Genomic DNA, 11,921 nt, shown 5'->3' with positions numbered 1-11,921 from the left:
TCCGCTTATATTAAAATGTAAAAAGTATTCTGGATCAATTTTTTCTTTTCGATTCTTCTAAGATATTGTTAAAACTGCAATATTAGTCAAATAGAGTTTTGATTTGAATAGAACATTAAACGGTCAAGGGTGAATTAATTTTCTTCAAAGAAATAAAATTTGCTTTTCAGGACATTACGTTTTTGTTTACATGTGAGATTTATTAAAAAAAATTTGCACAAGCTAGGTTTTTTAATTTTTTTTTTAATTTACCTCAATTTTCATAGCCATTGTCGAAAAGATTAAAGCCTATATTTTGAAGTTAAAACACCTGCAATAATTCTGCAAATTTACATATTTAATCACGAAAGGTTCTATTTGATAAGACCAACATTTTGAGTTGTAATGAAACATCAGTGTTTTGCAGCAAAAATGGCCTCAAAAGCTTTTCTGAATTTTTTGAAAAAAAAAAAAAAAAATATTTAGTTTTTGGTTTATCTTAAAGTTTTTCGTTCATTTAAAATAATTTTTTCATATTGTTCTTAATAAAATTTGAAAGATTCTAAAAGTACAATTCGATACACTTTTTATTTCACTTTCGATACAATGCTCAAAGACGATTTTTCAACCCTGATTCATGTGCGATCCCGGGTGGTAGTTTAGTTTAATTCGAAACGTTTCTTTGGCAGGGTAGCTAAAGAAGAGAACCGCTAGAAGGCAGTTGACTGACTCGCATTTTAGACATAATTTTAGAGAGTTCATTTGGCTTAGAGACGTAAAAAGAAGAGAAGGCGAGCCAAAGCCAATAACAAAAAAAATAGTTTAATACAATAATTGAACAAAATTAAGAATAATATCGTCACTGTATAATAATTTACAGTTTGTTATAAATTGTTGTTGTCTGTTTTTAGTTTTGCTTTCGTTTTTATTATTTTTCTGATTTTGCATTGTTCTACTTTCTTCGTTTTGTTGTTATTGTTTTAATTTAAGCCATCATGACGACAAGTGTGAATAAAAGTAAGTAATTTCCGTTCTAATCTTATTCAAAACATTTTTTTGTTTTTGAAAATAAATTAAAACAATTTTTCTCTGTTCTTTTGTTTTGTCTGTTGCTTCTTAGTAGTTCGTCGAAATGTCCATGATAAGCTTAAGCTTATTAAAATGGTCAATGATCATCGAATTTTGTGGGATTCCCGATTGCCAAATTTTAAAGGAGCCGAAGAAGAAAAAACCCATGCTTGGCAATTAATTGGCAATGAATTTGGTGTTCCTGGGCGTAGAGTTGCCAGAGCATTTAAATCACTTCGTGAATCTTATCGAAGGGAATTGGCATTGGTTAAGACAATGGGCGAGGGATTCCAATCCAAGTGGGGATTATTTGTTGCAATGGATTTTCTTCGTGAAGTCATTCGTGAAAGAAAGTAAGTAACATTTTTATCTTATTTTTAATTTTGTTACAATTTTTCTTAATTAAAAGAATGTTCTATCTTAAATGTATTCCCTCGTAAGAAGATCGAGATGAAATACCGATAACATTGTTAGAATAATTATGTACTCGCTTAATCAGTTCATTGCCCGCCTCTATTCGATTTCTATTGTCCGCGTTTTTTCGTTCATTCAAAACAATAACAAACTATAGTGACGTAATTCTAATTTAGAAAAAAAAAACAAAGACTCTTGAACCCAAAGTCTGTTTTACTTGGGTAGGTATAGTTTCTACCTGTGTTAATTTCCATTGTCGATGAGATTGATAAAACAATAACCATTCTCTTTTTGTTTGACAACAAAGTAAGGGTGGAACAGTTTAACTTTAATTCAATAATTTGTATTTCTGTGAGCCTACCTGAAATTCATGTTATTTAAAAGGATTTAAGATAAGCTTCGTGATGAATATTAAAAATTTTTGGAGTTAGTCCTTGACCTTTCGACAAATCTTTTGGAATTTTGCTTGTAATTAATATTCAACAATCATTTAAAGCAAAAGGTCATAATAGCAACATAATGTGGTTTCATTTCAATTTGACCATGGTCCCGGTATGCATTGAGGCATTGACACCTCAAACCTAATTCATCATTTAGTGTTTTTAGTAAAATGTACTTTTGCTGCGATAGAAATGCCAGTTAAGGTTTTTAAATGCAATTATATTAAGGTGCTTTGTCATAAGATCTTTCTAGGCAAAAGTCCATAAATGAATTGCGACCGCTTCATAATTTTTTGAAGGTAAAATATTCGAAATATCGTTATTTTGCATTCCTATAACTTTTAAATGATGAAAACATTGTAGTTTAATTTTGCAAAAAACATTATAACATTAACACAATAAACGATAAGTTATAAAGATACTGTGACTAAGAATCGTCATGTTTCAAAAGTACGATTTTCTTAAAGGAGAATCGGCAAGTTTGAATAGAACGTGGACGTTACGCGGCCAGGAATGAATTATTTTGATGTAAATAAGTCCTACATATATATATTGTGCCAAAGTTTTATCCTTGTGACGTTCTTCAAAAACGGATGAAATGCATTTTTGCATTTAACACTTTATATAGATTTTCTCAGTGTTATAACCAGGGATAGGATCTTGTGGACCTGAAAAGTTAAAAAAAGGCAAAATAAAACTCCGAAAAAGGCATAAAAAGGCATTTATTGAGAAAAGAATGAAATATAAAAATTAATTGCAGTAATTTGGAACAATCATGAGTTTTTTAAAATTTTCAGTTAACAAGCGCCTGCGATTGTCCCTTAAAGCCTGGTTCGCTGCTCGCGCTAAATTTTAGCTAAAATAAAATTTCCATACAAGTTATCGATAAATTGTATGGGACTCATTTTAGCTCTGCTAAAATCTTTCGATCATTTTTATGGGAGCTAAAATTTAGCGCGAACAGCGTACCAGGCTTAAGAGTGCTCTAAATTAGCTAAAATATCTCTCTACATCTGTAGAGACGACTGGACCCCAATTAAATAACTCGACATCGCCCACTTCAACATTTGCAGGGTGCTCTGGGGTCGAACTACGGCATAAGTTCGTTACCGTTTTGACTATTGCTTTCTCTATTTAATTAGAAGAAAATGATAGAGACATAAAGCGTCAATACGTTAACGTACGTAGTTCGACCCCTGGATTTGTGTTCCAATGTATTACGCAATTTATTTGTTCAACTTTTTCGAGTCCCTCAAAAACATCTTTTGCGACTGCCCCTTTCGCAGCTTCCAAATCTCTCTGGATTATGTCCAAAATCTGGAGAACTTCTTCAATGGAGTATTGTAAATTGAGAAAGTTAGCTTTTGAACTCTGATACGTGTCGGTTGTCGGCCGCGCAATAGAACGTAGAAGACAATAAATGGTAGCAATAGCAGACAAACAAGTTGCATAGGTAGATCTTTTCATTCGAATTTTGTTTGTGTGGGGTAATTAGTGAATTTTTAATATAGAATAGATATATTGAGTAAGTAATATACTGAGTAAGTTAGCTTTTTGTTTGTATATTTGAGTGTTTTGTGTGTAGGCATTACCTTTAAGATGCTAAAAAGATAAAAAACATAGGAAAAGACAAAAAAAGGCAATCACAAGAGAAAAGGCAAAAAAAGGCAATAACGAAAGAAAAGGCAAAAAAAAGGCTAAATAAAATACATATATTTGGAACGAGGGGGACGTGAAACGTGTTTGTATTTAATCTTTAATGTCGTACGATTAAGCAAGAAAAAAAGGCAAATTCCACAACATCCTATCCCTGGTTATAACTTTGATTTGTATTTTAAGTGCAAAACATGATAATCTGTCATTTTCCCTGAGTATGAAGATCTTAATCTTGAACATCTAACCACTAGAGCCCAAACTATAAGCATTTTAGAACAATAATTTCAAGCCCATTTTGAAAAATTTGTTGTTCAATTTTTTGTTAGTTTGAATTGTTGGAAAACTCGAACAAAATCTTGAAGTATTTATCCTAAAAATCTTATAATATGAGTTCTATTAGTCAGATTTTCAAGATTAACGTCTTCAGACTCAGGGAAAATTACAGAGCATCATATTTTATCATGTTGATGTATTTTAAACCTTTTTAATAAACTGTTAAAATGCTTTATACGAAAGCACCTTAAATTTTGATACTATTTTTATTTAGGAAGTCTTGCAACTTATGGCTAGTGTAGAAAAAAATTACATTTTTAAAGGTAGCTTGAAATCTCACCTAACACAAAATATTTTCTTTGAAAACTTTGGTAAATAAGAGTTAAAACCAAAAAACAATTACTTTTGCCTCCTAAACAAATAACTATTAGATTTTCCAGGATAGTTAGATTATCCTAGTTTTGACTTAATTAAAAATTGACTAAAAAAAGAATCAAATTCGCACCTGAAATTATTACATATGAACAAGCTATTCAATGTGTATTGTCTATTAAATATATGAATGCACGTTTTATTATCTAATTTCTAATGTATTAATATGCCACAGCCACTTAGCGTAAGCGATCATAACATAATCCTAACGTTTAAGTGGCATATTGACCACGGCTTTTCGAATAAATATCACTATGAATATGTATGTCATATATTAAGTAATAAAAAGTGCAATTTTTTGTATTTAATGGACGATAAATATTAAACAGTGAATAGTGTGCATAAGAATTTAAGACAAGAATTTTCATTATTTCATAATTTTTAAAAGCGTGATTTTGGGGGATTTTTTTTCTATAATCGACGCGCACTCAAGGAATTTACCCTTACACAAAAAAGTTGTTTGACAAAATATCTAAAATATTAGTTTTTGTTATATCACTGTTAAACGGTAATTGCTTTCAAAAAGGAGTTTATTAAGAAATTTAAAATTTTGGGCATCTCTTCTTTTATTCTTAAAATTTTTAACTTATTGTTTTTGAATCTCATAAAAAAAAACAGATTTTATGTAAAATTCCTCTAAAATCAAACATTTTGTAATTGATCTTATAAAATATACATAATTACTGATTATTTTTGATTGCAGATTTCAAATATAACCTAATTGCTCGTCTAAAAACTCGAGTTCTTAAACTATTTGAATTACATCTTTTGCTATTCTTCTTGGTTTTTACAGAAAAAAAAAAAAATTATAATTTCTTTTTTCTCTAATGAGTCTTCCAGTATCTGAAAAACTCTGAATTTTCGTGAGAGATAAATATGAATTTCAGTTTCTCCTAAACTTTATTTTATATTTCAAATAGTTAGGTATGTATATACTTCGTATAGAATATCCTAAAAGAGAATAGAAATCGAAGCAAACAATTTACGGAGAAAAGTTATAAAGTCGTTTAAGAAACACTTGTTTTTCTTGGAAAAAAACAACAATGTTCTCAAAGGAATTAATTCCGAACTTAATTTAATTCAAAATTTGTTTGTGAGTTTCAAATCGCATCGACCTCTTACGATTTTTCTTTAACTTGGCCTAATATAATTTTAATTATAATTTTAAAGACTATGGACTAGAGTGTAAATCCTCTTACGAGTTACATTGAAAATTTAATTTCCTTCCTCAATTACATTCAGTCTATACTAACGTTTTTGATCTTTTAAAATATTTTGCTATCCTCATTTAAACAAAAAAGTCACATTCCCAGTAGTAATCCAATAGGTATATAAACCGAACAGGATCTTTTTACTTGATTGGCAAATTTACTTGAATAAGAAATATAACACGCCAAATTCTTTACTAAAAATTAGATTCTAATAATTTTCTTTTCTTTATTTCTTTCAAGGAGCACAACTGTTACCCACGATGGCAGTTTAAATCTCAACAACAAAAGTGCCAACAACTACAGCAACAACAACATCAGTACAAAAAGTCTCAATCGTTCCTCCATTTCCATGTCCGATGACTATAGTTATTTTGTAAAAGCCGAACCAGCCGATCACGACCTCCACGACGACACAAATCCAGACAATCACATTTCAAGCACCCTCAATGGCAACTACGATGACATAGATGACATGACATCCGACGATAGCAACCAGGTGCATCGTCCTGCTATCATAACTAAGCAACAACAACAAAATCATCATCATAATACTCAAACATCCTCGAACAATGGACCAAATAGTGGTGGTGGAAATGATGTCGAAGAATTGGAAGCTATTGATGCTGATTTTCCCTATCCATTAATCATTGACAATTCCCCACCATCACCATCGTCTGGCAAAAGGAAACGCCATAATTCGTCCTCAGATGATGATATCAATCCTTATGAACAACAACAACAACATCAGCAAATGTCTTCAGCGGCAAAGATACAACCAACTGTTCGTGAGGTTTTGAATTCGAAATTTTGTGGCTTCATAACGGCCAAATTGAATAGCATGGACGATTCGGAAGCTGATAATTTGATGAATCGTATTTTAATGCTGCTTGTTCAGACACAAACACAGACTGTTAATGGCAATGCCAAATAGTCAGAATAGTGCCAAAAATAGTTCCTAAAGGACATATATTTCCAAAAATTATTAATTTTAGTTTACATTTTTTTTTTTATTCTTGTTTAACTCATTTTTATTAACATTTCGTTTATATTAAATGTAAAATAATGTTCAATTTGTATTCCAAAAAATATAATATATCGCATAGATTTTTCGTTGATATCGTTGGTATTTTTGAATTTCTGTTTCTTGTCCTGGATACTCTCAGAGTGCGTGCCACTTGAATGAGATCTTGAATTTGTTGACCTCATTTGGTGCGCTTTTGTGTCTTTGGTATTGTTGTAAGGGATGAACCTTCTTCCTTTTGTGTCTTTCTATTTCTGTGTGCAGTACCGCCTGCGTGTAATTCAATATTATTAACGGACGCATATCGTCCTTTTTATTTTCCACATCCATGGGTTTCATTGAAGTTTTTTTTTTCTTTTTGTTTGGTGTTGTCTTGCCTTTTTTGCCTGTTATTCTCTCTAGCAGAGGGGAATACTACTTCCAAACACAAGTACGGGAAACATCTGGCAAACACATTTTGCCCAGAATGATGGCTTACGCTTGGTTGAGAGAGATCAACGGAAAATATCTACTTTTAGGACCTGGTTCTTTCAAGTCTTTTGAGTCATTTTGAGCAGCTGAATCCTATTTCAATACCCAATAAAACTATTTATTGCGTTGTTGGTCTATTTGTGTATGTCTACCATATTGCCTTTGCCAACTAAATCTCCCCTCTCTGATGTTCTTCATCTTTCCATCCATATGGGCCTGGATGATGATTATGGGAACCAATTTTCAATGGTAATAATAATGTCCTCGAGAATGTGAATAACGGATTAAAATAAATCATGTATTTATGTCGTTTTTTTTTCTTGTGATTCTCAGTCGTATAGACTGGATTTCATGCGGGAATGAATAGATTGGTAGAAGAAGAAGAACAACTTTATTGTTAATTAAAAGGGGTTGTTTCCGGTTTAACCCTTATTTTTTTAAGTTTGCTTTTTTCTGGTTAGGAGCGCTTGGCTATTGTTGTTGGCTTGTAAAAAAAGGATATGAGGTGGGAAATAAGTAGACAATAGTCAGTTGTGCCTCAGGGTAAATTGATACATTCTTGGTTAGGTTTTTTTTTTTTTTTTTTTTTTTTTTTTAATTACCTACTTGAAAGAGCATACAAACGAAAAGTATATAGAGTTAATATAATTTGTGTGCAATTTCAAGAATTGTAGATAACATGGCAGAAATAAGTTTAAAAAAATTGTCAAAGGAATACTTATAGTCTCCGTTTTACTTATTCAAGTTTTTATTGATTTCGATAATTTCTCAAGAGGTCAAGAGCAGTTCACGCACATAGGCATTATGTAGGTATAGAAAGGATACAATTAGGATAGGTATCCCATTTTGTTGTTGCACATTTATGTCCTTTTCCTTTACTCCACTAATAGCACCATTTGAGTACCTACTTATTTTTGCACTTGCACATGGGCGACATGCTAATATGGCAGCATAGCCACATGGCGACAAAGCGGCATGGCGACATGGCGAAAAGGCTACAAGGCGACAAGGCAACATATCGACAAGACGACATGGTGACAAGGCGACAAGGTGACATGGCGACAAGGCGACAAGGTGACATGGCGACATCGCTAATTGTCGACATGGTGACAAAGCGACAAGGCGACCTGGCGACATGGTGAATTGAATACATCTAATACTACTTGTGTTAAACTGTTTAAAATGTTTTTGAGAGACGTTTCGTTCCAGTAAAAGTTTGTCCTTCTTATTTTTAAACGTACAGTAATAATTATTTGCGGACTTTCTTGTCTGTAATTCATCATAACCATCGAACTTTCAAGTTTTGTTACTTTTTTTTAGTTTATTTACAATTCCCTCTAATAAATGGGAGAACCCTAATAGGATTGGTTTGGAATTTTAATAATAAAATAAATCGTTTAAGTACAATTAGCTGAAATGGAAAAAAAAAGAAAAAATTCAAAATATTAGTTGCAATAAAAAGAGTATAATAATAGGAAAAACTTATTAAAAAAAAACTGCATAAGTATTAAGAGTAAGGAACTAATCCTCAGGAAAAAGTTCCAAGTTCACCCACAAAATGGATGGATGTGGATGGTATGATTGGCAGTGCAGTGGGAATGAAAAATTGTTTTTTCCTTTCATCTCTCCCTCTCTTCCTTCTCTCTCTCTCTCTAGAATAAAAATAAGGATTTGCCGTGGAATGCATTTTTATAAACGGATTTTAAGTGCAAATAGGATAACAAAAAAAAAAAAAACTGAAAAATGCTCAGGACTTCAAGGATTGTGTGTACCTATTTAATTTGCGTGGGCGAAGAGGAGGTTTCACAATAATGACCGTCAATCACGAAATCTCGATTTCGAAGGACTTTACCTCACTTTTTTCAAACAAAACTCCTTCTTTCCCTGTAAGCAATACCGCATAGTTTTGTGATGGCTATTGTATAGTTAGCTAAATTGGAACGTTTGCGTGTGCAATAGAGTTAAAAAATGCACTCCAAATAGGAGATTTCTATACCAAAGGTAGGCTTTAAACCTATTTTAACATTTTTTTCTTTTTTCAGCAAACAATTTTGAAACATTAGACGTAATTAGTTACATAAATTGTTTTGAATTCACAAGAAGTCGAAAAGGTATATTATGTAGATGTGTAGAGGGGCTGAAGAGTTGTGGAATTAAGATTTATCGTATGTTAAGGCATTTCCTGGGGGCTTCATTGAAAAACCAAATGATGTGTGTAATGGTAGGCAATCAAATTTTATTGATACTTAAACGCACACAGATAGTTAATGGAGATACGACCGTTTGGAGAAACAAATTTATAAAACTACGGGTGGGTGATGGTTATGTGTAGAGGACTTTAGAGATTTACACAGTTCAATGAAAATAAATGTTATAACTGTTTTAAGTGGCCTTGGGTGGAATAAAATATGAGATTTACTTAAGAAGATAGAGGTTTTAATTTAAAGAAAGTTTTTTTTAAGGATTTAATATTATTTGGACTTTCGGGAGTAAAGAGAGAAATTTAGGAATGGAGGCTTTGAATAATGAATAATGATTAATGAATAATGAATAATGAATAATGAATAATGAATAATGAATAATGAATAATGAATAATGAATAATAAATAATGAATAATGAATAATGAATAATGAATAATGAATAATGAATAATGAAAAATGAATAATAAATAACGATATTGAAAATTATATTGAATAAGCTTAAACTACCTACATAAAATTATTCATAAAACAAATAATTCACGATGGAAGGATAATATTGCTTAGTGCTCCACATATTAACATAAGCTCAAATTCTTTTAAGGTTTAAAATTCATTTGAATTTTACATTTTTCATACCTACTTTAGATACAGTTTTGTTATCCTTTATTTGACTTTCTCTCTGGTATTTTTGAATGAAATTAAATGCAAATTTAAATAAAAGCTTATGAAACTAATGAGGATGATCATGGGATCATTTTTTTATTACTTAACAATCATATAATCATATACGAAGTTCAAACAAATCCACAAAAAGATGATAATATAAGAAATAAATGGAAAATAGGATATATTCTTTTATCCACCCTCGGCCAACTTATACCTTTTAAACCTACTCAACATTTTCTATGATAAATGTGAAACTTTCAGTTCAGCGACAGGAAAGAAAGAAAACTTTATTTACCTTTTTTTTCGTATTTCGGGGGGTTGGAGAATGAAGAGAGTATAGTTGAATTTGCTTTCAAAATTCAAGATGAAAAGGTGAATTTTAATGGATTTCTTCATACATAAATGGTTTTGGCAGGTTTGTATTTGTTTTGTTTTTTTTTCTATTTTTTTTGGTATTCATCTACCTTCTTCCTGATATAACGGCTTTGGTCGTTTCCATCCATAAGGATAAAGTTTCAGTTTTTTTTTTATTTTTTTATCTACTTTTTTTTTTGGTTTATCTGTCTGCAAATAGAAAATCTCATTTGAAATTGAAGTTGTGTTTTGTGACAGAAGCTGTTTATCCATTCTTCTGTGTGTGGCCTTGGAGACATTTTCTTGTATAAATATCTTAGAATATACACAAATATACCCAACACAGCCCTCCTCTGTATAGTTGAAAATTATTCAGTTTTTTTTTTTTTATAACTTTTTTTTTTCATGCTGCACCGAAAATATCGTAGAAAATATGGTTTTGAGATTCTTGATTATTACTTAAAGGTTAGATGACTGTGTGAGTGGGTGTATTTTGAAACTTATACGAAACACAGGATATGTATTATTATATTTGAAGGATGTCAAGGAAAAAAGTTAAATGAAGAAATGTCGGTTCGGTGTCATACCACCCTATGGAATAAGTTAGGTATATTTAATGCATGGAAATGATTTTGGAGAGTAAATACATAATCATGGAGAGAGATGATAACAAATTGTATTTTAATACTAATAACAATTTATTCTTGAAAATGGTCGCATTATACCCGAGTAAAAATGGAATTCCGCCACACCATCGCTGCACCACGTCCACATTATTATCAGAAATTTCTATTGCGCCGCACCATGATCAAACGATCCGAAATTATGTATCATGGTGCTGGCGTGGTGCAGTCGTGGTGCGACGTTGTAGTGTACCGAATTTTTCAAACAAACATGTCCCGAACGTGCCCGGAATGTGTTCCGAATGTGTCCTGAACGTGTCCCAAATGTGTTCCGAATGTGTCCTGAACGTGTCCTGAACGTGTCCCAAATGTGTTCCGAATGTGTCCTGAACGTGTCCCAAATGTGTTCCAAACGTGGCTAAGGCCTTTCCTAAAATTCAAATATGTATTTTTTGAAATTCAAAACAAAGTAGCAATTCAAAACTCTCTTAAAATTTTTTAAGCAATTTCGATGACACTTAGAAATTCAACAACCAATATTCCTATTCAGCCATTCACCTGTTGAATTATTCCAATAAAAAAAATGAAAGAACATATAATAAAAAAAAACTTTCCAATGAAACTGCAAACATTCTTGCATGTATATGAGCCAAATAAAAACAAAGTAGTCCTCCATCGAATATATGTAAAGTACACCTATATTCTCAACTATCAAAATTTGCATTGCAAAGGATCCTCTCCAGATTCTAACCTTGTTTGCTATCGGAAGACACTTTGCTTTTTAGAGTTGTCCCCAAATATGTGTCTACATTGCTAAACCATCAGCAACCTCTCCGCAACCGCCTTAAAAAAAAAAACAAGGATGAATAACAAACAAAGACATCCTAGCTAAAGGTGCTTGTTGTGATGCATGTGTTCTCAATAATTCCTTTTTTTATAGCGAAACAACTAGCACAAAAAAGGTACCTTTCATACTTTCTAAGAATAAAAAAGGATAACAAGTCAACAGCTATTTTTTTTTTTTGTTCTTCAAATGCAAAGATTGTGGTTCTTCGAATATTTGAATAGCGAGAGCAACATCACCAATCACAAATACGAATTTCTTCAGAAA

The 11,921-nt window shown here is 31.6% G+C and overlaps 1 protein-coding gene across 2 annotated transcripts; it reads left to right on the top strand.

Annotated features, from left to right (window-relative positions):
• The first annotated feature begins 631 nt into the window (after positions 1-631).
• Positions 632-6,448, top strand: LOC129919549 (uncharacterized). Of its 2 annotated transcripts, none has more exons than XM_056000467.1 (3): positions 632-996; positions 1,103-1,400; positions 5,714-6,448. In XM_056000467.1, exons 1-3 carry the CDS (start codon positions 975-977, stop codon positions 6,402-6,404), a joined length of 1,011 nt encoding a protein of 336 aa, XP_055856442.1. In that variant the 5' UTR covers positions 632-974; the 3' UTR covers positions 6,405-6,448. The 2 variants fall into 2 exon arrangements, with proteins under 2 accessions (XP_055856442.1, XP_055856441.1); XM_056000466.1 differs by having other exon boundaries at positions 1,100-1,400.
• Positions 6,449-11,921: the final 5,473 nt, after the last annotated feature.

This window comes from Episyrphus balteatus, chromosome 4 (genome assembly GCF_945859705.1).
Source record: "Episyrphus balteatus chromosome 4, idEpiBalt1.1, whole genome shotgun sequence".
NCBI lineage: Eukaryota > Metazoa > Arthropoda > Insecta > Diptera > Syrphidae > Episyrphus > Episyrphus balteatus.
Note: the sequence above shows the minus strand (reverse complement) of the source record. Positions and strands in the feature narration are given on the sequence as shown.